General features: G+C 47.7%; 1 protein-coding gene across 1 annotated transcript in view; it reads left to right on the top strand.

Annotated features, from left to right (window-relative positions):
- The first annotated feature begins 15000 nt into the window (after positions 1–15000).
- The window catches only part of DDOST (dolichyl-diphosphooligosaccharide--protein glycosyltransferase non-catalytic subunit), a 58545-nt gene continuing 47650 nt past the window's right edge, over positions 15001–25895 (top strand). The window contains exons 1-2 of the mRNA XM_086921623.1: positions 15001–15295; positions 17579–17689. Of these exons, the coding sequence (XP_086777749.1) occupies positions 15160–15295; positions 17579–17689 (247 nt within the window). The 5' untranslated portion in view covers positions 15001–15159. The remainder of the gene's footprint in view (positions 15296–17578; positions 17690–25895) is intronic.

Below are 25895 nucleotides of genomic sequence, written 5' to 3'. Positions count from 1 at the left end.
TCTTTGCAATTGGTTGAACTACTAGCCCCTCACAGGAATGTAGGCAATAATTTCCTACTATTAGATGATTTTAATGTCCATAGTGAAAGCCATGCCAATTCAGATGCTCAGACACTCCTGGCTGATTTATCTCTATTAGGCCTATCCCAGCTTAATGAATGTCCAACTCATGTAGCTGGTCATACTTTGGACATTATATTCTCAAATTCTTCTAATATCAAGTGTGAACCTCTCAAACAACTTAATTGGTCAGATTACTCAGTTATTGAATTTTATAGTCAGGACCTTACAGATCCCAAAATCTCTAATCCGGCCACAGCCTATCTGCTTAGGCAGTGGCAGAAAGTCTCTGCGGAGAACTTCCGAAATGTTTTTACGAGGCCCCAATATGCTGCATCTGACAATATTGAGGAAGCACTATCTAAATACAATTCGGCTATCGTAAAAGCCATTGACCACATTGCGCCTATGAAATTCTTTGTGAGCCGCCCTAATCGCTAAAAGGCAGTTTAATTTATGGTTCATCTGAGAGCTCAAAAACAGCTTTGTAGAAGGTTGGAAAGAATATGGCTCGCCTCACATATTGAGACAGACAGAATCAATATCATTCCCTTGTGACCAGCTATCACAAAAACATAAAGACTGCACACAAAACGCATATAACATCTCAGTTAACACGGGCGGGCAACTCTTCAAAAACCCTACATCAAATTCTCCAGTCCTTTATCAATTCGAAGGCATGTGAAAGCCTTGAGACCCTCTACCAACAGTTGTGCGATGATATCGCCCTCTATTTTACTCAAAAGATAGAGCTCATCTATGGTAAAATCACGGCAGCAGGGAATCTGCAGCAGAGTCCTATGGTCCTGACCAACCTAAATCGGCTAACCCTCAGTTACTAAAGAACTTTCCTATCATCACTTTGACTGAGGTCGAAACACTGACCCATAAGATAAAGTCTGGACTCCCTTCAGACCATATTCCAGCCAAAGTTATTCCATCTCTGGCTAAACAGCTTTCCCCCATGGTGCAATCTCATATCAATCTCTCCCTTACAGAGAGTCAAGTCCCAGGGGAGTGGAAGGTCGCCCAGGTCAGACCTATCCGCAAGAACTCTAAAACTCCCTGGACGGACCTTTCCAACCTTTGCCCCATCTCACTTCTTCCATTTTTGAGCAAACTAATGGAGAAACATGTTAATACCCATCTTTCCAACTATGTATTGTATTGTATTGTATCAAGCATTTGTATAGCGCAAAACTGTCACCCTACGGGTATCCTGGCGCTTGAACTTCAGAAGATATTCCGGTTGAAACAGTCCACCATTACAGCGGGGGAGCTAGATATCACCCCTCGGGAATAGCCAGATTTTCACCAGCTTTCTAAAGCCGGTTAGCGTGTAGGACTGTCTTATAGGCTGGGGAAGATCATTCCAGAGTTGCGCTGCTACCACGCCAAAGGCTCTACCGCCCGTCCTGGCTCTCTTAAAGCTGATGGTCTTTACCAGACCATTTCCAGTCTGGTTTTAGGCCCAAATACAGCACCGAATCTGCATTACTTGCAGTTACAGATAACATCAGAATGTCCCTAGACAAGGGCCATTCTATGATTCTGGTGCTGCTGGACCTATCCGTAGCGTTCGATGCAGTTTCTCACAGTATTTTGCTCAAAAGACTGGAAGAGGTTGGGCTAAGAGAATCAGCCTTACTATGGATGAAGAGCTTTTTGTATGATCGCTCTCAGATTGTTAATCTTGGCTTGTATCGTTCTATGCTTATGGAACGGACCAAGGGAGTACCTCAGTGCACATGTTTGAGCACAACATTGTTTAACATGTATATTGCCCCATTGGCCAATCTCCTGAGTACATATGGGTTCATTCCCATATCATATGCTGACGATACTCAGCTTTGTTTCTCATTTAACAAATTTACAGCTGCAGTCCAGTTGGCCTTCTCCAATGGGATGAGGGCCATATCACAATGGATGGTAAATAATGTCTTACAATGCAATGAGGGAAAGAGAGAGGTAATGCTCTTTGGAGAGGCCCCCCTCTTATGGACACCAGATTGGTGGCCAACTGATTTGGCTCCTATCCTGCTCCTAAGCTTATAGTTAAAAATCTGGGCATTCGCCCAGACCGGGCCCTCAGCCTGAAGGAGCATGTGGCCCAAACATCTGGCTCCTGTTTTCATATAATAGACCTACTCCCTCGAGTTTTTCCTTCACTCCCTGATTCTACCCGCAAAACTCTAGTCCAGGCTTTGGTATTAAGCCGCCTGGACTATTGTAATGGCCTGTTGATCTCGGCCAATGATGCCTTACTCAGGAGACTGCAGGTAGTTCAGAACACAGCAGCACGGCTGGTCTTGAATGTTCCACCTATGACCCCCTCCCACCCCCTCCTTCTAAAGCTGCATTGGCTTCCTATATGTCAACAGATTAAATTTAAAACTTGCTGCACTAACCACAAGGCATTGTAGAACCTGGACCCTTCCTATCTTTCGGAGACATTCCTAACCTATGCACTCCCAAGGTCTCTCCGTTCAAGCGCTAAACATCTTCTGGTGGTACCTTGAGTAAGAAAGGCTAGACTAGGAGGAAAAGCCCTCCCCTACCTCGCCCCTCGCCTCTGGAATAAGCTCCCTCTCTCTCTAAGACAGTGCTCAGAACATCTGAAATTCAGAAAATTGCTTAAGACCTTCTTATTCTGTGTCTGCTAATCCTGCTAGGAACCGCTGCTTCTCTTCACAGTCTGCTTTAAGCGCAGAGATACCCCTTCGGGAGTCGATTCTAGTGCTATACAAACAAATAAATAAATAAAGAAATAGGCAAACATGGGTCATGTGTGTGCACAATTACATAGGCCTGTCTCATGGATTACAGTCCTGTTGGACCGGTTGGGGTGCCCAAAGGACTACCCTCATAGTGGTGGAAGGCTACTGCCTTCACCAGGAGTTAAGCAACATGGTGGTGGCAGCATACTGTGTAGTGATAGTAGGAGTGAACAGGACCAGTGTCACTGGAAGGAGGCCTACAGTGTTGTAAATGAATCTAGGACCCTAATATAAAAATCCCGATTCATGCCCTTATATAGGTCTATTTTATCATATCCTTATAAAAGGCATACAAATCAATACCATATTTGGCCCAAACCATACAGCCCGAATACGGCAGGGATACTTTCACTAAGCTCCAAGAATTAACAACGTTTTCTTGGAAAAACCCGCCTTCAGCAGCCCGGGACTTCCCTCTGCTTGAAAATTAAGTTCTCCTAGAACTCTCGGCATTTTCCAAGAATTGAGCCTTTGAGTGACGTTATTAAGTCCAAACATGCGTCAAACTCAGCACCTTCAAAATATAAATCTGCCTTCATTTGCCCAATCAAACACACAGTGGTTTGGAGCAGATCGACTATCTACTTGCCCGACGCCCTGCAGCAGCAAGTGCCGAGGAAAGCGGATCCTCCAGCAGACACACTGCAAGACTCTGCCATTTCTCCTTGTCGAGAAATCCAGTTCCAGTGTTTCCGGTTTACCCTTGCGGGTATCTGGGAAATCGAGTCCCGAGAACGAGATACAAGACCTCCTTCATTCTGAAACCAAAGGTACAGAGCTGATTAGCCCTCTTAGAGAATTCTTGGAATTAGATTCCTGGCAGAAGAAACCCTAGACTTAAACTCCTCCTCTTATACTCCCTCCCTCGTACTAGACTTAGGTTAGGTACACCGGGGTAGGCGTATTCCAGAAGCACCAGTTGAGTACTTTTAGTCATCCTTTATTACTGTATGTATTTTATAAATTTTATACCTTTTATGCACTTTATGACTTAACCCCCATATCATACTTTTACAGTAATATTTTATAATACTGTACGTATTATACGCATTGTACTTCATAGTAAGCTTTACTATTGTAGCAGTTCATTTTCAATGCTTGAGAAAGAAGACTGTTCAATAAATAACCCCTTTTATTGAAAACGCCCGTCTCTCTAATTTCTCAGCCGCTCTGGTGAAACGAAGTATGCACGATTGACTGAGTGAATTAGCTATCTATTGTTTCCGCGACTCTAGAGATTGCTTTCTTAATAATAGGAAACAAAGTTGTCATGTTTATGCGGTTGTCAGAAACTAATCCCTTCTTGTGAATTCGAGAAAGTTTCTAGTGACCTCTGAGCTAGCTGGCACTCACAATTAAGTCTAATATATTCGGTAGAGACCCAGGGGATCTCACACCTGTGTCTAAGCTACAGGATATATTATTCAAATGCGCAGAGCCTATTGGGAATATAGGAACTACACTACAACAGGCTCCCTCATTTTTTTTTATGTTTCACTGCTGTTTGCTTAACTCACCCCTGGCTTACATCAGGTACATGTGGAGTGCTAAACAGCACAGGAGTAGTGACTCTGAGTTGGATACATTTGTGCCAGGAAAGGGTACTGTATTGTGATAGTGGAGTACTCTGTGGTACACGTCGGATTAGTGCATGTGCTGGGTCTATGTATGTCTGCGAGGAATACATTACATGAGAGATGTAGTGCTGCGCAGTGCGAGCCCAATGAAGTCATGTGCTGGATGTATGTGTTCTTGTGTGAAGTACAATACATTATTTTCTGAGAGACGCCGTCAAGAGGATGGGAAAAATAGAAATAATGCCTTGCAGACATCTTGGAGGTGACACTTGAAACTATGATCTTGACCAAGATAAACTCCAAAATGTAGGAAATGTTCTGAGAGGCGAAGCCAATGCAAAGTGATCTTGCAGCTTACCAGCAGTGTCTTGACTCATCAAACTGAAGTCTGGAAGATATGAACAAGTAAAAGGGCTAAGATATTTGGATTCTCTGCCGCAAGGGCAGTGACATAGAAGACTGTTCACCTACACAAATTAAGGGACACCCTCTATGGGAAATTCTTTGGAGACTAGGGAGAAGAGGGGAGAGAACCAACACACTGCTAAACATACTCCCTCATAGTCTATATATGCTTTACAATCAGACGTATTTCTTATTAATCATTAGTATATGGAATCACACAACAGTAAAAACTATTCTACTCATTGTCTTTATTTTTTTCCTTGTCACTTCATTATTCTATTTCTTTTCATTTCATTTCTTATTTTTTGTTTTTATCTTTTTTCTATTTTTTCAAAGTCAAAAGTTTAACAAATACCAAAGATGAATATAATCATTTCCATACAATATTATTTGAATAAACCTATACAAAAAGCACAATCTACACTATTATCCCTGGACTGTGTACAATAAATACATATGCCTCCTACTCAATCATACACATTCACACTCTCACAAAACCTCATACACCTTACATCTGTACATGGTAGATGCAACCAGATGACTAGCGGAACCTATGCATAACCCAGTTTATAAAAGTTTAGAGCACAAGGCTCAGCAAAGGGTCGACACGATGCATTTCAGTGTGGTGTTCCGCATCACCGCACTGAAATGCATTGTCACGCGTTTTTAATCATGGCAGTCTGAAACTGGTCATCTATAGCATATTCTGTGCCCTGGCTTTGCTGCTTCACACAGATGTGCGTTTCCAGCAGCGCTCTGGCTCAGTAAGTAAATAGTTAATGAACTGACTCCTCAGCGCAGGAGTCAGAGTGCTACAATGTCACAAATTGCCTCCCCTGTCGCGGCGCGGCTTTCAGACACCACTGACCCGGGGGCATCAGGGCCTGGCGTCAATAGTGGTTGCTACTGGCAGCTGTGTGGAGTGTGGCACCGTGGGGGCCTCGAGATTGGGACCGCGTGCCTCGTCACGTCCTGGAGGAGCCAAAAGGAAGTGAGGTAAGGTCATAGAAACAGCGGGGGATCAAAAATTTGCTAGCATTCGTGCCAAGAATTTTCAATTCTATTAAGGACACGGAGGCGAGGATTATGCTTCTCAATCTTTACTGCAATAAACACAGCAGCCAATGAAAATGAATATTTTCATAAATAACAGTGAAACAAACTACATTTCCCATGAGTACACATGAGTATAGGCACGCCCCCATAGTCCATAAGAACCCCTTGCGTGCTCCCATCATCCTCTTTCTTTGAGGCGAACTAAGTCCAACCAAAACTTGAACAATGAATAACTCCTCCAACGTGGAAGAAACAAGGTTTCAGGCCAAACGTCCTGTCGTCCGTCGTCGCTCAATCAGACTTCTTATCTGATCCTGAAAGAAAGGAAACATACCACCGTAATCACTGCATAACTGGGTGGGTAAGCTTATTTACTGTAAAATTAAGCCGGTGGGATAATCCTCGCCTCCGTGTCCTTAACCTCATAGATGCTAGGAAACATCCCTCCCCAGTGCTGCGCTGTCCATTGGAACTAGTGCTGAATGGACGTCCAATGGTCGTGCGCAGCACTGGGGAGGTAGTGCTGCCGTCGGCCAACGCACCGACGCAGCACTTAAGGGGTTAATAGACTTGAAAATTCTTGGCGCGAATGCTAGCAAATTTTTTATTCTATTACAGGACCGGAGGCTTCAGATTATGCTAGTTTAACGCTCATTAAAAACCACAGAAGTAATATCTCCCACTGGCTTATAATAAAACGTCTTAAACGTTGATTCAGAAGACCAATCTGCACATCGCATAATATCCTGGATACTAGATCCCAAACCATAAGCCTTTGACGCCATAGCGCCTCTCACTGAGTGAGCACCAAAAATCTGCGTATCAATACCTGCTTCCTTCATTATGAAGCGAAGCCATCTGGCAATTGTGGCGGCTGCCACAGGTTTACACGGCTTTTGCACAGCAATCAATAATTGTGAACAACCTTGAGGCCTCAAGGCCTTTGTACATTCTTCATATGCTTTCAAACATTTGACTACACATACTTTGTCATTATCAGGGAATGCATTATAATCAATGTGTCTTGACATCGTTTTGGTTCGACCAGTAATAGTAAAAGAAACCCCTTCCGGGGTAAACACTCTACCTGTAACGTTGAGAGCTCTCACGTCCGATGATCTTCTACATGCTGATAAGCAAAGTAACATGGCCAATTTTGCTGATAATTGTTTCCTAGACAGAAGTGCATTATCCGGCCATCTATTGAACAATGAAAGGACTAGCGAAACGTCCCACAAACCTGTATATTTGGGTTTTGGGGGTTTAAGCTACCCTAATCCCCTTTAGAGGTTTACACACCATTGGGTGCATGCCTACCAGTTTCCCGTCTATCTGGGCATGCCCCGCAGAAATGGCTGAACGGAAATTGTTCACCGAGCGATAGGCTAGGCCACTAGCTGCCTTATTCGCCAAAAAATGTAACACGTGGGGTAACTCTGCCCCCACGGGATCCACCTGTCTTCCCACGCACCAATCCACCCAGTTCTTCCAGGCCGCGGAATAACGCTTTCTGGTAGATGGTGCCCATGCCTGCTTGATGAAATCTGAAGTTTCGCTCGAAACTCCTAGCAGATGCCACTGCTCCCTGAAAGCCTCCATGCCATCAGGGATAGCCTGCCCTCCAGCATCAGAGGATGCTGCTCCTGACGAGGGCCCTGCAACAACCACTCTGAGTCCGGTAGCAACCGTGGGCGATCGCAGCTCCACTGCAACAGCTTGGGGAACCAAGCTTGAGACGTCCACCACGGCGTCACCATGACCACTTCCGCCCGTTGTCTGATCACCTGTGTCCTTACTCTGGGGATTAACAAGAACGGGGGAAGGCATACTGAATCCCCTGCGACCAATCCTGGAGAAAGGCATCGGTTGCAGTCGCCATCGGATCCGGCCTCCAGCTGAAGAACCTGGGAATCTGATAGGTCAGTCTGGAGGCGAATAGGTCCGTCTAAAACGGACCCCAGATTGTCTGTAACCATTGAAAGACCTGGGGAAGCAGCTTCCAGTCGCTGTAATCCCTGAGATGCCTGGAATTCCAGTCCGCTACCTGGTTGGATTGCCCCGGAATGTACTCCGCTATCACGGAGATCTGATTCTCGAGGCAATAATGCCAGAAGTCCTTGGCCATTTGAACAAGAAGGGACGACCTCGTGCCGCCCAAATTGTTGATATATCTCACTGCAGACACATTGTCCAAGCGCAGTAGGATACAACATGATGTCTGCTTCGGGGATAACGTGCGGATCGCAAACGATCCTGCTAGCAGTTCTAAGCAATTTATGTGTAGCTCGAGCTCTTGCGTTGACCATCTGCCTCCTGTGGAGATAGCTCTGCAGCGCGCGCCCCCGCCCCATCTACTGGCGTCTGACTCGATTACCACCTCTGGCTGTGATCCGAAGATCGCCCTGCCGTTCCAGGCCTTCACGTGTCCGAGCCACCACTGTAACTCGGTTTGGACCTCCTCCGACAGTGGAATGGAGTCCGTGTACGACTGACCTCTCTGAAGATGTTTGATCTTCAGGCGCTGAAGTGCCCTGTAATGAAGAGCGCCCAGGAATATCTCTTGAATGGATGAGGCCAGTATTCCCACCACTCTGTAACCGTCTGGTTGTCCAGTAATTTCCGAATTTCCTTCTTCAAGTCTCTCAACTTTGCTTGAGGAAGGCACAGTTGCGCTATCTGGGAGTCTATTGTGTACCCTAAGAAGTCTATTACCTGTGTCGGAACCATCACCGACTTCTTCTGATTGATAACAAACCCCAAGCTCTGAAGCAGCGAGGTTGTCATGTCTAAGTGCTGCTTGAGCATGGACTGGCTCTGCGCCAGAATCAGTATGTCGTCCAGGTAAATTATCAGCCTGACGCCTCTCTCTCTGAGGTAAGCTACCACTGGTTTCATCGCCTTGGTGAAGCACCAGGGAGCTGAGGAGAGCCCGAAAGGAAGAGCTGAATATTCGTTACACTGGCCATTCCAGAGGAACTGCAGGAACCTGCGGTGTGGAGGGAAAATGGGTATGGACAGGTAAGCGTCTTTGAGGTCCAACCGGACCATCCAATCCCTTTCCTGTAACAAATCCGCCAACAGATGAATACCTTCCATTTTGAAATGGTTGTAAGTAAGATATTGGTTGAAGTCTTTGAGGTTGAGCACTAACCTGTTGCCACCTCCTTTCTTCTGAACAACAAAGACGTTGCTGCAGAAACCGCGAGGTCCCTTTTGGCATTGCGTGATCGCGTGTTTCTGCAGCAAGTCTGCAATTTCCTCTTCTATGAAATTCTGATCTTGTCGGGAAAAATGGAGAGCAGGGGGGGGGGAACACTTGTGTCGGATGAGAGTAAAATTCCAACTGAAAACCTTGTATAGTCTGCAGAACCCAAGCATCCTGAGTCAGAGCTTGCCACTGCGGAAGGCAGTGCCGTGTACGACCCCCCAGAGGAAACTGAGAGATATCTGTTACACTCACCTGTTTTCTGCTGGGACTTGAAGTTAGCTCTGTTGTTTCCCGATTGGAAACGTCCCCTGTTGAAGCCTCTGCGGGACGGGTAGAAGGTATCACCGCGGGTGGAGTCCCAGTCTCCTCTACCGCAACCATAGTCGCCTCTCTGGGAGCCTTGTTGATAGCCCCGGCCTGACGAGCGGCCCCCGCCTCGCCCGGCCCTGTTGAAAATACCCTGTGTAAGGGCTCGTTTGATCCCGCTCTGAGCTTTGTCCAAAGCCGTGAATGTTCCAACATATTTGGACACATCTTTGACAAATCGGTCTCCGAACAAGTGACCATCCGCCAGGGGGCTTGGTTCTGCCTCGGCCAGTTCCACCAGTTGCTGTCCATTCTAAGGAGCAATGACTTGCGTCTCTCTGCGGAAATCGCACAGTTTGCGTTACCTATGAGGCAGATTGCGCGTTGAGTCCAGCCTGCTAAAATGTCCGGGTCGACTGGTGTCGTACCTTCTTTGGCCGCCAGAGCCATTTCTAGTATCTTTGCTAAGGGACCTACGACGTCCAGCATTTTATCTTGGCACCCTCGCTTGGGGTCCTTCGAGAACTTTTTCAGGAAGGTCAGCATGCTGGCATCAATTTCTGGAGTTTCTGCCACATTGTCTGGCAGTTCCGGACGGGAACATTCAGATTTCAACCGATTGCGGACTTCTCTAGAGAAGCTCTTCCGCAAATTATCATGCAGGCATAATGTCTGACGGATCAAATGTGAAAGGTGTGTTGACCTTGCCCTCCGTAGCCTTAGGGGCCACTTTGGCCTTTTTCTGGGGAGGGGGTTCCTCCGAAGTGTCAGTGTCTGTGTCCGTGTTGGTGGTTGTAGTGTCAGTATCCACCTGAGCCGGGCGCTTCCCTTTCGCCTTTCCACCTGCATAAGCGTGCTCCGCTGTACCTGACGCTGGCAAAGATGCTAGAGTTTGCGAATGAGGCCACTGATCTTGGGACTTTGAAGTAGTGGCTGTGGAAGGGGCTTGCTCCTTCTTCTGTTTCTTTGGTTTATCATACCCATGCCGCTTGGCAAACCCTTCTAACTGTTTTCTGATAGGTCAAAGGGCTACAGCTAGTGCCTGCTGCGCCGTTTGAGGAACTTTGGTCTCCATGGCCTTGTTCACCGAAGCCTGGACTGAAGCATCTAAGGCTTCAGCAATGTTGTCCTCCAAAACAGCCTCCTGCTGACTCTCACCAACTTCCTCCTCTCCACCATAGTAGTCCTCAGGGTCCTGAGCCCACTCTTCCATCTTGTAATGCTTGTAGTACTTAATACCAGGGACAGATCCTTGCTGTGCCCTACTCAGGAGGGATAATGGGGGGGTCAGCCCACTGCACACTGCACACTGACACACTCGGAACGTTACCTAAACCCCCTCAGCAAAGCTGTACTCAATAAGGTCAGAGACCTGGCCAATTATTCCCAGGAGCGTGTGCTCATCCCAAAGGCCTTTTATTTTACAACCTTATGCCAAATGCCAAAGGCGATCTAACAGGGAACCTGCCGGTGTGTGGGACGCATGGAAAATGCGTCCCGTGCCTGCTTGGGGATCGCGCCAAGGCGCGCAGCCCAAACGCGTCCAAATCCTACTAAAAAACAGCCCAAAATTTGTCAGTGTTTGGGCGCGCGCGTCGGCCGTGAGCCACCCGGCCTGTATGCGAGGGGCGTATCAGGGAAGCCTCAACGCGCGCGAAGCGCTACCGGGAACGGGCTCCTCTGAGGAATGCGACCGGCTCCCTGCCGGTCAGAGACCGCGGAAATAAGCGCTCGAAGCGCATGATCGGGAGTAGGCGTCGGAAGCCGGCGAAAACCTAGCGACGCCAGGCCCCGAGTCCCTGAGCGCTTCGGATCGAAAGCCCAAATTGCACAAGTAAGCTGAATAAATGCTAGCAAGTCAAATAAACATTCAATGATCCAACAATGTTATACAAAATGAATACATTAAAATGCCATATCAAAATCTGTCAAAACCAATAGATATAACCCCATGCTAAAGCAGAGTGAGGGGACCAGTAAATAGGTGCTCTTAACTCTTGCTGTGAGCAGCAAAGAAAGAGGATGATGGGAGCACGCAAGGGGTTCTTATGGACTATGGGGGCGTGCCTATACTCATGTGTACTCATGGGAAATGTAGTTTGTTTCACTGTTATTTATGAAAATATTCATTTTCATTGGCTGCTGTGTTAATTGCAGTAAAGATTGAGAAGCATAATCTGAAGCCTCCGGCCCTGTAATAGAATTCAAGAGTCAGCGAGTCCTGGTAGTGGTTCGCCACTGTCTGCCCAATAAAACCCGCGTTGGACCGGCGGGAGGTGGCCAGCATCGAGTGACTTGAGTAGTCACTCAGTTGAGTTGAGTCTTTTAAGGCTGCCATCAACATTGGTGTGATGATCGCAGGGGCACAAACTAAGAAGTGCGGGCGGCTACAGTTCAATTAAACTCGTGGCAGGCTGCATGCAATGGCAGCGCTGCTCTCAGCATGACAAAGTTGTGCAATGGTTATTTATGAAACAGGCTGAACCACACCATCATGCCCTGGTCGGTGTTTGCTGCGGAGGGAGTCGTTAGGCAAGATGCGGCAATCACACCTGCACCAGTCAGCCAAAGACAGGGCCAGAGAGGCTGGCTCACGAGTCAGGGTCACTGAGGCAGCACCAGGGGGCCAGTAGCAGTGGGAGTGGGCGCAGCAAGCTGCTGTGCTCACTGGTTGTAGCATGACTGATGGCACATCGGTGGCGGTAATATGTCATTCAAATGGGAGCAAGCCTACCGGGCTGCAGCGGGGCTCAGCTGCCCAGTGACAATCATGAATAATGATTAAGTGCCTGAGAGAGCAGGTAAGCTATTAACTAAACTGTAATTAGCAATTATATCTTTGTAAACACTTCTTCGCAGCTGCCGTGTATAGATTGTTGTTAAAGTTTTGAGCGGGTAGTGTAGTATTGGGTACTTTATTTCCGATTCTTATTTCCTCCATCAGCCTGTACCCCTGCCCGGGCCCTCACTAAGTGTTGCTCTCGACACGCCTGGCAATTCTAGAACTCTGCACTAAGTCCGGGAGAGGCTGAGCTGGTGGTGTTTAGGGCAGGCGCTTCTCACATTGACAGAGCTGTGCCACCGTTACCAGTTTTGCATTCAGAGCTCCTCACCAGCGTCGTGACTGGGGGCAGATTAACTTCAAAACTGGATGAGCCAGTGAGTATAACAGACATAGACACTGTTCTCAAGCACATCGGCACCTGCATTATTATTTTCCCCTCCCAACTAGGTGCACCAGTGTAGTGTTGTGACTTTACTATAGACAGAAGTATTTATTATAAAATGAACGCTACCACAGTGATTTCGCACAGGAGAGGTTAAATGTCCCTGTTGATAGCACGTGACTGTACCAATGATGCACTGTATATGCCTCCAAAAAACTACGCAGCCCTGCCAAGTGTCACACATCCGGTGTGACACTAACGCATTTTTAGTTACGTTTCCGCATTACTGCATGTTAAAGGATTGTCACGCAAATAAGCGTATTTAAAAGCTAAGTGCATTATCAGTACTTGAGGTTGTCACTGTAAAGCCTGACTGTCAAGCCTGATTAAAACAGAGTCTGTGGCAGCTCCAGCAGGCTTGGAATTCAGCTGAGCTAACGCAGCTTTAGTACAATGTATCCTGGTTGAATGTAACTGCCCCAGCTCGGCTCTTACTGGCAGGCTGATGTCATCACGGTGAGACGTCACTGCAGAAGCGCGCGCAGTTTATTTTGGGCGCTCGATGCGGCTGGATAGTTTGCCAGCGGCGCAGCATGTCATCATCTTTAGAGGTAGTGCTGTCTATAACTACGGCACCGTCCGCCGGCTTTAATCTGCTCCGGCACCACGTGCTAGCTATTGTTATTACCGCCCCCTTTGAATCATGAAATATCTTACTGTAGCCGATCGTCGCAGAGTGAAGTCAGTGACACCGGGGCCGCCTGGACAGACTGGACAGACTGGAGGTGGAGGGCCCTTCTTCTGTGAGGTTAGTGAAATTTTGCTATTGCCATATGTACGACTGGTCGTGGTCAGTGGGAGAGAGAGCCTGAGTGCGCGAAATTGAGATGCTGGCTGAGCCCCCACGTGCAGCTCCCTTCCACCGTACCTCGGTTATCTCTCCTCGGTGAAGCCTTGGGAGAGGTCGCGGGGCTCTGAAGCGACTGGAAAGGTTTTTTTATTGCTTGGTAAAGGAGCCCCCCACCCACTCCCTCATTGGGCCTCCTTGTTTGTTCAGAGCGTCACTCTTCCTCACAAGTAGAGGAAAAGAGATAAGAAGCAGCACATGAAGGCCACGGCGGATCTTTCACTTATTCAGAAACACTCAGTCTGCCCGGGTCAGGGCAGCTAGCACAGCACATCAAACCCCACTAGCTTCTTATTAAATAGAACAAACTGTGCCGTGTTTATTCACGACGTTCAAATAAATGCCATTTATCGATTTATTAGGGTATTTTAAACTACAGAGAACTTTAACCATTTAAACTAATAAAAACAGACAGTACAAACATACCTGAGAGCGTACCCAGTTCTATGTGTGAAGTGTGGCTCATCTCAATCACGTGCCTACCCAGACACCCACTAGCAAATGCACTCCATTCTAGTCTTATTCTGAGTTTGCCTATGCCCCTGTCACTCACACAGTACGTCTCTGCTTTGTTTTTCAGTTTCGTTATAGCTCAGGTCACTGGTGGCTGCTGAGTGAGACTGAGTCACTCAGCTGATTATAATGACATTTTCAACCACTTCCAAGCTGCTTTATCTAATTTCTATAATTTTAGCTAGAGTCTGATCAATGGAAGTTGTTTATATTTCTTACGTTTTGCAGCAGTTAACTTAGTTTCTCGTTCCTCAAATGTGTGCAATTTCTGATATTATTGTTTCCCTCCTCTTCATTGCTTAATTTTGCTCATGAGACAGTGTCACTCATAGTCATTGAAATGTCACTCATAATTACTCTAAAATTATTAAAATGTCACACATAGCAATCTGAATCCTTGGCAGCTATGACTACGATCAGTTTACAAGGGCACAATGTTAGTGCCCTTTCATTTCTGTGATTTGGAGCATTTTTATTTTCTTAGAATTTCTTGTTGCTCAAATGGATGTAATTTCTTATGTTTATGAATTTCCCTCGTCATTACTGCTTGATTTTTCTCGGCGAGAAAAGTGTCACTCATAGTGGTTCAAATTTCACTCTTAATTACACTGAAAATATAAAAAATGTCACACATAGCAATCTGAAACCTTGGCAGCTCTGTAAAGGAGCATTGACAAAGCCAACAGATCTTGCATAGGCAATATTTCACGAGTAGACGAAGGGGAAACCTATTGGCTTTGCCAATGCTTGTTTTTACATGTACTTGCCTTGAGTGTTCGCGGTTGAGAACTACAGCAATTATTGGTCCCACCAATCCCAGCTACGTTGAAGAAGTGATTGGCTGCTGCTGCTTGTCATACGTTTTCTTCGAGCGTGCCGAGCGCTGATTTGGTATTATTTTTCTTTACCGAAATGCACTGCTCCAGCGAGTGGTGATTGGAAAACGAATTTGCTCCAACTCGTCGCTTTCATCGTGTCATCGGACAGCGTGCACGGTCTCCTGCTGACGTCTGACGTGTTCGTTAAGTTGATTGGGTAGCAGGGTTTGTTTCCTACTGTCAGGGGTGGTTACTGATCATTGGACAGACCCCACTTCCGCCTGCCTGTAGGCAATGATTGGTCCTCGCTTTTTCTGATCCTCTTCCTGTTCCCGGAGCGGTGACGAGCCCCTGCCCTGCTGGAAATGGAGCTGCTTGGCCGGTTGTGGGTGCTGCTGCTGTGCTCGCTCAGCGGAGCATTGGCTGGAGGCAGGACCCTGGTGCTGCTGGAGAGCGGTAGTCTGCGAGACTCGCACTCACTCTTCTTCAGGAGCCTGCAGGGTGAGGGGAGTGGGTCTGCAGAGTTGGGAGGGGTTATCGGAACACTAATAGCACAGGTTCGAGCCTAAAGTGGGTCCCGTGAACCTGTTTTTAAAACCACTTTTATTTCAAGGTCGGTTACAATAACGTATCCCGTGTGTCTGTCTTGGGCACACGTGCTAGCAAGGAAAGGTGCTTCCTGGACGCTGTTTGAACTTTGAAATACAGCAATAACGGAGGTTCAATAGGCCCGGGGACTTCTGCACCTCTCGCACAAATGGAAGTTACGCCCCTGGGTGGATATGCGTGCCCTGCAATATTGGTCGATTGGTTTATCAGAAAGCAAGCGTTGATTAGATAGTCCTGTCTCAAAGTTGCCACAGTGTTGTGGGTTTCCCTCGAAAATCAAGTCTCAAGGAAAGTCTGCAGTGGGGAGTCTATTGGGGCATTGAGTAAGACAGGGCTGTGCCTGCGCCAAACGGAACTCTTGTCTTGGTCCGTCTGTTTTTAGCTGACTGAACACGCGTCTCAACTGGTGGAGTTTCACTAATATAATTTTTGAAGGAAGGTCAGCTAAATCTGTGAAGCCTGTTACGTAGGTATTCTGTTTGCCTAGTAGAAACGGGATTTGACACCGGCGCCATGTATTGTTGCATCTAATTACCATAGTAAAGTGCCGAAACAAGTTCTTGCTACTTCTGGTGCTTGCGTGTCTGCCAGTGATCCTCGATTTTGCTGAACTCAGGCCGAATACTGAAAATGCAGGTGTTGATTGTCAAACTCTGCAGCGTCTATTCTAGAATAGTAATGTTTGACAGCTTGGGCGTGGATTTCTAGGTCCGACCTGTTGAATCGAGTGTCGTTCTGAAGTTGTGGTGACTCGAAATCTCACTTAAAAGAGGTTAGCACAGAGACCTTTTTTGATAGAGTGCAAGTTGGATAGATCAGTCGAAAGATAATCAAAAGTGGAGGTGCCAGCACTTTGAATATCTCGCCACTATAGTTTGTAATTGATTTGGGTTGAAGTGCTTGCATACAGTTTGCAGGTATGGCTGGGGATACAGTAGAGAAGGTCTCCAAGATGCACCATGTTGCAATTCCTCGTAATCCTTTTTTGGCACCCAAGCGTTGTAGTGAACCAGACAAACTAGTGAAAGTTCAACTTCTATGCTGTGTAATAATGAAATGTGGGTTAGGCGACTCTGCAAACAGTGCATAGTATCACAAATTGGGGTTTATAGCTTCCGATGATGCCTGATCTGCAACCACCCCCCTCAGACCAACACCCAATCTTGATTTCCACGTTATGGTATGAATCGCGGACTTAGCCTGCTTCATAAGCTGTGGAAATGGGATAGTATCCAGGGAAGGGACTAGTAATTATGCACACAAATTAGTTGTGGACTGGCCTACACTGATAAAAGTATTAAACAACTCTTTGGTCAGTGAGTAAGTTATGTCACGCACTTAACAACTGGCCATGGGACATTAGGCGTGCTTGGATTGCCTCTTGTACTTGGATGGTGTGTTTCAGCGAGTCTGTCTCTAAATTCCTTTGGCTTCTGAGAGTGGAGGTACAGAACGTCTTCTGTGAAAGGGTCTTCTTAGTCGAAGCTAAATCTGGCTTGGCGTTTCTTCCTTAGGAAGGCTTTGTCTGACTGGATTCTCATCAGGCTGTTGAATCTTTTGTGGTGAAAAAATGACAAGGGCCCAATTGTGGGTGGTGAGACTTTCTAAGAGTCCGTGATGCACTTGTTTTTGATGTGACGCAAAGGAACATTTATTTCCCACTAATATGTTATTGTAGGAAGCAATCTAGCTGTTTGTTCATGAAAGATGTCTTTTGTGAGTGTGATTCAGTGACTTTTGAGTTTGGTTATTGAGAGCGCCCTTGAGAATGCAATGGTTTATTTGAGGTTTCTCGAATATTTATTATCCAGGGAGACACTGCTCCGTGGAATCTTGTAGGAGTTTACTCTGGAAGCGAAGTTTTCCCTTCTTGCTCAATTTGTCTTGCAAGTGGTATTAATGTTCTTTGAATTAAACCCCGATGTGATGCCCGCCAGAATGCAGCCCATAGATTGCACGTGGAGGCGCAATGTAGCATGGTAAATCATGGATGTATTTTCGCATGGGGTTGATAGTTAGGTAACCATTTTGTAAAGCAGCAGTTTGCAAGTTAAACATAAATCTTAGTGGCCTATTTATTTAGATAATTAGGCATCTAATAAGAATGATAAACCCCTGGGTATGAGCCTCACGCTACACACTGGTTATGGGTTCATTGTCTTTCATTCTTTGTAGATCGGGGATTCGACCTGTCCTTCAGAACAGCTGATGACCCCGGCCTGACGCTAATTAAATATGGTGAATTCCTATACGACAACCTCATCGTTTTCTCACCCTCCGTGGAAGGTATGTCGTGGAAAGTATTATTGTTTCACACACTAAGATTTAATCTGAAGTCCATAAGTAATCTGGTTGCTTTTACAGGAGTGGGTGCACACTATTGCCAGCTCTGCCATTAACAAGTGCAAGCACAAGTTGCACACAAACAGGGTGAGGCTGTTTAGATTGTTTGCTATGTATAACGTTTTGTATCAATACGAATGAATGTAAATATTTAAATGGTTGTTTGGGTGTGTTGGGAGATAGCTTACATCATTTTAGAGGGTATATTACTGTTGAGCCTGAAGTAACCAACCTAACGACATCCCCATAGAATTCGTCAAATAAAGTTTACTTTATCCCTGTGAGTGCCCCCAAAAAACGATAGTAAGTCGAAGGGCCAGTAGTTGACTCTTAAGCTGCCTGACCTATCCTTAGTAGCATTGTTCTTATGATCCTTATGTGCCCTACTAGAAGCACTTGAAAACAAAAATATAATTGGAATTAAAATAGTTTATTCTTTAGCATATAAGGGAGAGAGCAAAGGTTGGTTGAATAAAGTACTCGCTGTTATGCTTGCCCTACATAGCATGGTCAGGTTTTCACCCTTGCAAAATCAAAATCCTTTCAGGGCAAATCACTTTGAGACCTCTGGACGACCCCTGTCCGCCCAAGGTACTGGAGAAAGTTTATGCCCAGATCCTGAAGTCTGGTGTGTTCCCCCAGTACCGCAAGGGAGGTGATAGTCATCCCCTTGAGAAAAAACCTAATGGGGATTCGAGTGATTTCAAAATTTGCAAGCATTCGTGACAAGAATTTTCAATTCTATTAAGGACAAGGAGGCGAGGATTATGCTTTCTCATTTCTTTAATGAAATGCTCAGCAGCCAATAAAACAAGCATTTACAATGCAACGGTTTCGCCTTTGCAAAAGTTAGAGCTATTGGCATTGTAAATGACAAAATTTGTATTTATGTGTTGGTTTTGAAAACAGATAAATGGCATTGTCATTTACATTGCCAACAGCTTAATCTCTCGCAAATGTAATACCTATTGTACTCTACTGGACGAGCTCATCAGACAGCAATTACTACCACACACACACACCCAGAGCCACACACACCCCCACACACCCAGAGCCCCACACACCCAGAGCCACACACACCCACACACCCAGAGCCACACACACACCCACACACCCAGAGCCACACACACACCCAGAGCCACACCCACACCCACACAGCTTTAAGAGGTCACTCAGAGGTCGCCAGTGAAAATTACCTGGGGCAGCCTCTGTTTTTACCTTTGCGATCCCACCTCTGATAACACTGTTAAAGGACACTTGAAGTAAGCCGTAATGCATTAATTAGTAGAACATACCCAGAAAAGCCGGTGATGTAGCCTGGTTGATTAATGCACCCATCAGGGAGCTCTATGTGTAACCTGGAGCTACTGTATCGACATAACCTTTGGTTGAGTTCTTCCATAGTATTTAAAGAAAATGGTAGCTTTAATAACGCTACTGAGGATTTGATAGTTCCACATAGATCGTCATGTTATATTACCATTAGGACTCCCCCCCTCCTCAAGGAAGACTGGAATGCATGACTGTTTACTTATTGCTTTGCTCTCCCAATAGTTCAGAAATCAGTTTCCTCAATGCACTTTACTTGGGGATTGAAATTCACTTTCTAACGTTCTATGAGGAGGATGGCACAATATGCATGAAAAGTTCTCTCAGCAATACACATTTCACACTCACTTTGTACTAAACTACAGAGACTTTAATGTTGCTACTTTTATAGCTTTTAAAATAACTTTCTTAATTTTGTTTACCTTAACATGTGCATTAAAAGCATATTGCAGCTTTAAATACGTCGGACACTTTAAGAGCAACAGACCCAAGGCCGAGCAGCAGTTTAAAACTCTGAGAAACCAATGTAAAGTTTTGTGATTTTTAACAGAAAGTCCAGCAATACAGCTCGTTCTCAAAGTGTAAGAATCTAGAAAAAACAAAGTACATAGGAGTTAAACCCGACTGCCCCACTTTAGACTGACATAAAGGGATTTCATGGCGATCCAAATCTCACTAAGAAGGAACATGGGGCACAGCGAAAGCTGGAGGGCTCGCGTGGAAGCAGAGTGGTCAGTTCTCGTCCTATGAGCTTTAAAGGGCATTGTGAACGAGTACATTTCCAAGGACTGCTCAGAGCGAGGCGGCCCACGCAGCAGCTACTAGGAGGCCTCACCCTGCCTACCAAGAGACGGAGCGCGCAGGAAGAGAGGCCATCTGCTCATACTATAAGCGGCTGGCAACTCCCCCTCACCTAGCCGGGCCTCTCTGCCCAACGGCTGGGCCAGACCGCGGACTCCTCCACAGAGCGCACCCTCCTGCCTCACACCGGCGCACGCCAGCTCTTTTTTTTATGAATGGAAAACGCTGTATGCAAATGAAGACGACTCTAGGAAAAAAATGGCCAACGCTTGCGCTTCCATTTAACGCGGGGGGGGGATGTCCCGAGCCTCGGCCGCCGCAGGCTCGACAATGCAGGGGGGGCGGGGAAGGCTCAGAAACGCCAAAGTGTAAGGGAACGCTGTTGACACCTAAAATCTAAAGCACCCCCCCAAATGGTCCGTGCCAGGGGAGGGTGTCCCTGCCGAGACCGGGGCAACCCCGTTAAGTCCTGGGTAGCAACTGACGTGTGGCCGCCAGCGCGAGCCCTGCAGAAGTAAACACGGCTGCAGGGGGGCGTGCAGCAGCTCGCGTGAGCCCCTCAGGCTGAAATCCCATGCACCAACCACCTACCCCCACCCATAACACACAACCCATTCCTGCCTGAGCCCCCAACTCACTCGTCCGGTTGTTCTTCCTCGTTCATTTTCCTCCTCAGTGGCGGCCCGCAGCAGCGCCCTGCGGCTCCGCGCTCCACATCTTCTTGGTCACATTCTCGGACCTTCCTCAACTTTTTATTATGTTTCAATAGTTATCCGCGATAAGTCGAGGGGGGGTTGTCTCAAAGTAAACGAAAACCAAGGTGTAACTGCAAAAGAAGGGCCGTCCCAGAGAGAGCTGCGCAGCTCGGCCGTGTCAGAGCGCCTCTGCGGCAAGCTCCCGCTTACAGGCGCCGAGTGGGGAGCTGGGAGGGAGGCTGGCGGTGGCCCTGTCCGAACCCCATGGCTGCAGCCTCAGTCCATGTTGGATTCTCACCGCCGAGGAGAGGAAGTGGGGCGGAAGCGATGACGTCATCCTAGCAACCAGCTGCCAAGCTGCAGCACTGGAGGGAGGGGAGAAACCAGACACCGACAGCCGAACGCCCGAGAGCCGAACGCCCGCCCGCCCCTGTCACAGCTCGCAGCGCTGCCAGACCAGTCACTAGACGAACGGCGGACGCACAGTTACTACAATAGCATAGACATACTCCAGCACAGGCATTCAGCCGCCGTACCCCACCGTCTCCAAGCGACTCTAGCGGTTCATAGCCCCCGTTAGACTTTTCAAGTTAGGGATCCGTGGCAACATACCAGTGCTGCATGTGTGAGGTGAAGACGCCCCAAGTGTTATCTAACATTTTGATATTTCGTTACTTTATCACCTTATTTTAAAACCCATAATTCAATCGCGAGGCAATTTAAAAACAAGTCAGGTCCCGGGCCGGCCAGCCAATCAGAGCGCGGCCCGGGAATGACGTCACGGGGGTGTCCCGGGCCGGCAGCCAATGGCAGCGCGGCCCGGGACAAAGGGGCGGGGCTTAAAAAAAGCACCAGAAACGCCCCCGAATCGCGTTTTCGAGAGAAAGCGCGATTGACAGCCTCTGCCTCCCAATGGCTATCCTCCATTTATGGAGCTAGCCAATGAGAGGCAGAGGCGGGGCCGACATCCCTACTGAAGACAATAGTTTTCAAACTGGGAGGGGCACTTCGTGCCCCTCGCCAGGTTCGAAACCTAAAAACAGAACTACAAATCCCATGAACACTTGGGAATGACCCTAGAGGAAACACTATATAAGGTCCATAAATCAGTCTTTCTTCCTCTTTCTTTGGGTAATAAGTTCGACATCAAAAAACAATCCAAGGTAAAGTAACAGCATCAGCTCCAAGCAAGCCGCCGAAATCCACAGGATCTTGTAGACAAAGATGGAAGTATCCGGGATCCGTGCGCAAGGAGACAGAGGAGGCTCACGAGGCGTATCAACCATATCACTTCTGGTCAGAACCTGAAACAGAGACAGAGCCTTAATATCCCAACATCGAGAGAATAAGATATACAGGGGAGGGAAAAAACAGAAAATTTCACAACTGTAACAGTATGCAATTTTATACAGTACATGATAATACCAAATAAGTACAATCCGGGTGGGATAATCCTCGCCTCCTTGTCCTTAATAGAATTGAAAATTCTTGTCACAAATGTTTGCAAATTTTGAATTCTATGTCAGGACAGGAGGCTCCGATTATGCTTGTTCAAAGCTCGTCTACTACTACAGAGGCAACACTAACAATAGGTTTATAATAGAATTGCTTGAAAACAGAGTCCGAAGACCAGTCTGCAGCCTTCATGATGTCAAACAAAGTTACACCCATGGAGAAGGCTTTGGAGGCCATTGCTCCCCTAGCAGAATGCGCCCCAAACACAGAAACATCAATGCCCGCCTCGGACATAAGCCAGCGCACCCAGCGAGCTAAGGTAGCTGGTGCTACAGGACGAAAAGGCTTCTGCAAAGCGATCAACAGCTGACCTTGCATATCTGCGCGCAAAGAAGCGGTACTCACCTCGTAATCCTTCAAACATTGTTCAACATACAGATTGGGGTGATCCGGGAAGGAAGGATACTTTATGGATGAGGTGTTGGTTTTAGTCCTTCTAGAGAGAGTGAAAGTAACACCTTCGGGAGTGAAGGAGCGGCCCGCCAGGTCTAAAGCCCGAATATCCGAAACACGTTTGCAAGAAACTAAGCATAATAACATTGTTAGTTTTGCAGACAACTGTTTCCGGGACAATAGAAGATTAGACGGCCAGGCCTCCAAGTATCTCAGGACAATCGAAACATCCCACAAAGACACGTACTTCGGTGTGGGAGGTTTCGCAAGGCGAATTCCTTTCAACAGTTTGGAAAGCAAATGATGTTCCCCAACAGGTTTACCATCCACGTGGATATGACCCGCCGAAATGGCCGACCGAAAACCTTTAACAGTCCGGTATGCAAGACCAGACGTGGCCAAGGAAGTCAAGAAATTTATGACTAGACTGATGTCCGCCGAAACGGGATCAACCTTCCGTTGAACACACCAATCACTCCAGCGTTTCCATGCTCCTCGATACCGCTTGTGGGTATTGGGAGACCAGGCGTTACTGATGAAGTTGGCAGCTTCGCTAGAAATGCCTGGGACCGACCAACGATCCCCGAAATTCGCCACGCTAGTAACTGGAGAGTGCCGGCGAGAATGAGGGGATGCGGATATCCGAGAGGATCCTGCAACAGATTCCGCTTCTGGGGAAGAAGGAGAGGAGGCGCGCAGCACATTTCCAGGAGAACCGGGAACCATGCCTGAGCTTTCCACAAGGGAGCAATCAGAATCAGCTCCGCTCGAAAGCGTTTGGTGTAAGCCAGGACTCTGGGAAGCATCATAAACGGGGGAAATGCATAGCAAAGAGTCGAGGGCCACTGTTGGAGAAAAGCATCCGCGGCCAGAGCTGATGGGTCCGGTCTCCAGCTGTAAAACTGGGGAAGCTGCGTATTGAGGCGAGATGCAAAAAGGTCTAGGTGACACTGGCCCCATTGATGAAGAATGGTGCGGAAGACTCGAAGGTGAAGTCTCCAGTCGCTGTAGTCCCGAAGATGACGGGAGTGCCAGTCCGCTACCTGATTGTTGCGGCCCGGAAGATACTCGGCAATAACGGTGATCTTCCGGTGAAGGCAAAAATGCCAAAAATCTTTGGCAATCTCCGCTAAAATCTTGGACCGTGTCCCGCCCAGCTTGTTCACATAGCGGACTGCAGATACGTTGTCCATTCGGAGAAGAATGCAACAATTCGCCTGCAGGGGGGAAAAACACCGAATCGCAAAGGAACCCGCCAGGAGTTCCAGGCAATTGATATGGAGAGATAATTCCTGGGGTGACCAACGACCCCCCGTCGAGATGGACCCGCAACGGGCTCCCCAGCCCCATTGACTGGCATCCGATTCGATCACCAGTTCCGGAGAAGACCCGAACAGGGCTCGACCGTTCCAGGCCTCCATGTGGTCCAGCCACCATTGCATCTCCATCCGCACTTCCTCCGAAAGAGGAATTTGATCTGAATATCGGAGACCTTTCCGGAGATGCTGGATTTTCAAGCGTTGCATCGCCCGGTAATGTAAGGGACCCGGGAAGATCGCCTGAATGGAGGACGCCAGAAGGCCCACTACACGCGCCAACGACCTCAACGACACAGTCTGTCTGGAAATAACAGACGTCAACTCTCTCCTGATGTAACGGAGTTTCTGGTTGGGTAAGAGTAGTTGACAAGTCAACGAATCTATCCGAAAACGCAGAAAATCGATAGACTGAGCGGGAACCAAAACCGATTTGGGAACATTGACTAGAAAACCCAGAGATTGTAAAAGGGTGATGGACCACTCCAGATGCTGTAGGAGCTTGAGAGGACAATCTGCCATAAAAAGAATGTCGTCCAGGTAAATAATCAGTCTGACTCCCCTGGAACGAAGATGCTCCACAACCGGCCTCAGCAATTTCGTGAAGCACCACGGTGCTGACGAAAGGCCGAACGGGAGAACTTGATATTCGTACCACTGACCCAGCCATTGAAACTGGAGGAACCTGCGATAGGGACTGTATATCGGGATGGACAAATAAGCATCTTTCAGGTCCAGACGGACCATCCAATCCCCTTCCCGAAGGAGATCCCGCAGAAGATGGATGCCCTCCATCTTGAAATGCCTGTACACAACCCCGCTGTTGAAGTCTTTCAGGTTGAGAACCAGGCGAGATCCGCCTCCCTTTTTCTCTACCAGAAAGACTGAGCTGACAAAGCCCTGAGGATGGCGTACTGTTGGAACAATCGCCCCCTTGCTGAGGAGCTCCTTTATCTCCTCCGACATACAAGCTTGAGAGTGACTTGAAAAAAGCATAGGGGTCGGCAGACGGGTTTGATGAATTGGGTGATAGAACTCGATCTTGAACCCTTGAACGGTGTCCAGCACCCAAGCATCGCTGGAGATCAAGCGCCAATTGTTCAGAAAAAACTTTATCCTGCCCCCCAGCATCACATCGCATGCTTGAATTAGGCTCACCTGTAGCTCCGGAATCCTGATATTGTCCCTGGTGGCCACCAGATCTTCCTTTGCCGTACTGGCCTTTTCCTTTCCGGGAAGGATAGAAGTTTGCGCGGGTGGAGTAACCGGAGTCGTACTGACCACCGCGCTGCTGCGAAGAACCTCTGTGGGACTGCTGCTGCAACCCGCGGCCGAACGACCGTCCCCGTCGTCCGGCCTTGCTGAAAACCGGACGCATGGCCCGGCGCAAAGATGCCTGCGTCTTGTCAATGCCGCTGAAGGCGGAAACAAATTTAGTCAATTCCTTGAGGAAGGGTTGACCGAAAAGAAGGCCCTGCGCCTCCGGACCGGCTTCAGACGTAGCTAATTCGGCCAATTTCGGGTCCAGTTTGAGGAGAATAGACCGTCGCCTTTCAGCAGAAATGGCGCAGTTCACGTTGCCAAACATGCAGACAGCTCTCTGAGCCCATTCAATGAGTTCGTCAGGATTGACGGTCGCTGAAGCCTCCTTTGCTTTGAAGCCCAAATCCAGGATCTTTGAGAGGGGGCCCAACATGTCCATTAACTTGTCTTGACAGGACCGCCACGAGCGGTCGAGACCTTTCTTAGGGTCCTTGGAGTACTTCTTGAGGTAGGTCACCATCATGGGGTCCACCTCTGGGGTTTCAGCAATGTGGTCCGCAAGGTCCGGTCTCGGACACTCAGAGCGCAGACGAGCCCTGACCGGGGCCTCGAAAGGATGGCGAACATGCGCCTCAAGATATGCGGCCACTGCCGGAGCTGGCAACCAGGACGTGGAATTGGGATGGATGATATCCTCCGGTTCAAAATTCAAGAGCAGGGGACGCTCAGGAGCGTCAACGAAACGCTCCTTGCGGAGACGCTTCTTAGGAGGCGAAGAGTCGTGCTCGGAAGAGGCCTGAGCCTGGTCCGACTCATCCACAGTATGTGACGCAGAAG

The sequence above is a fragment of the Lissotriton vulgaris genome, chromosome 5, assembly GCF_964263255.1.
Source record: "Lissotriton vulgaris chromosome 5, aLisVul1.2, whole genome shotgun sequence".
NCBI lineage: Eukaryota > Metazoa > Chordata > Amphibia > Caudata > Salamandridae > Lissotriton > Lissotriton vulgaris.
This window is presented reverse-complemented; position numbering and strand designations above follow the sequence as displayed.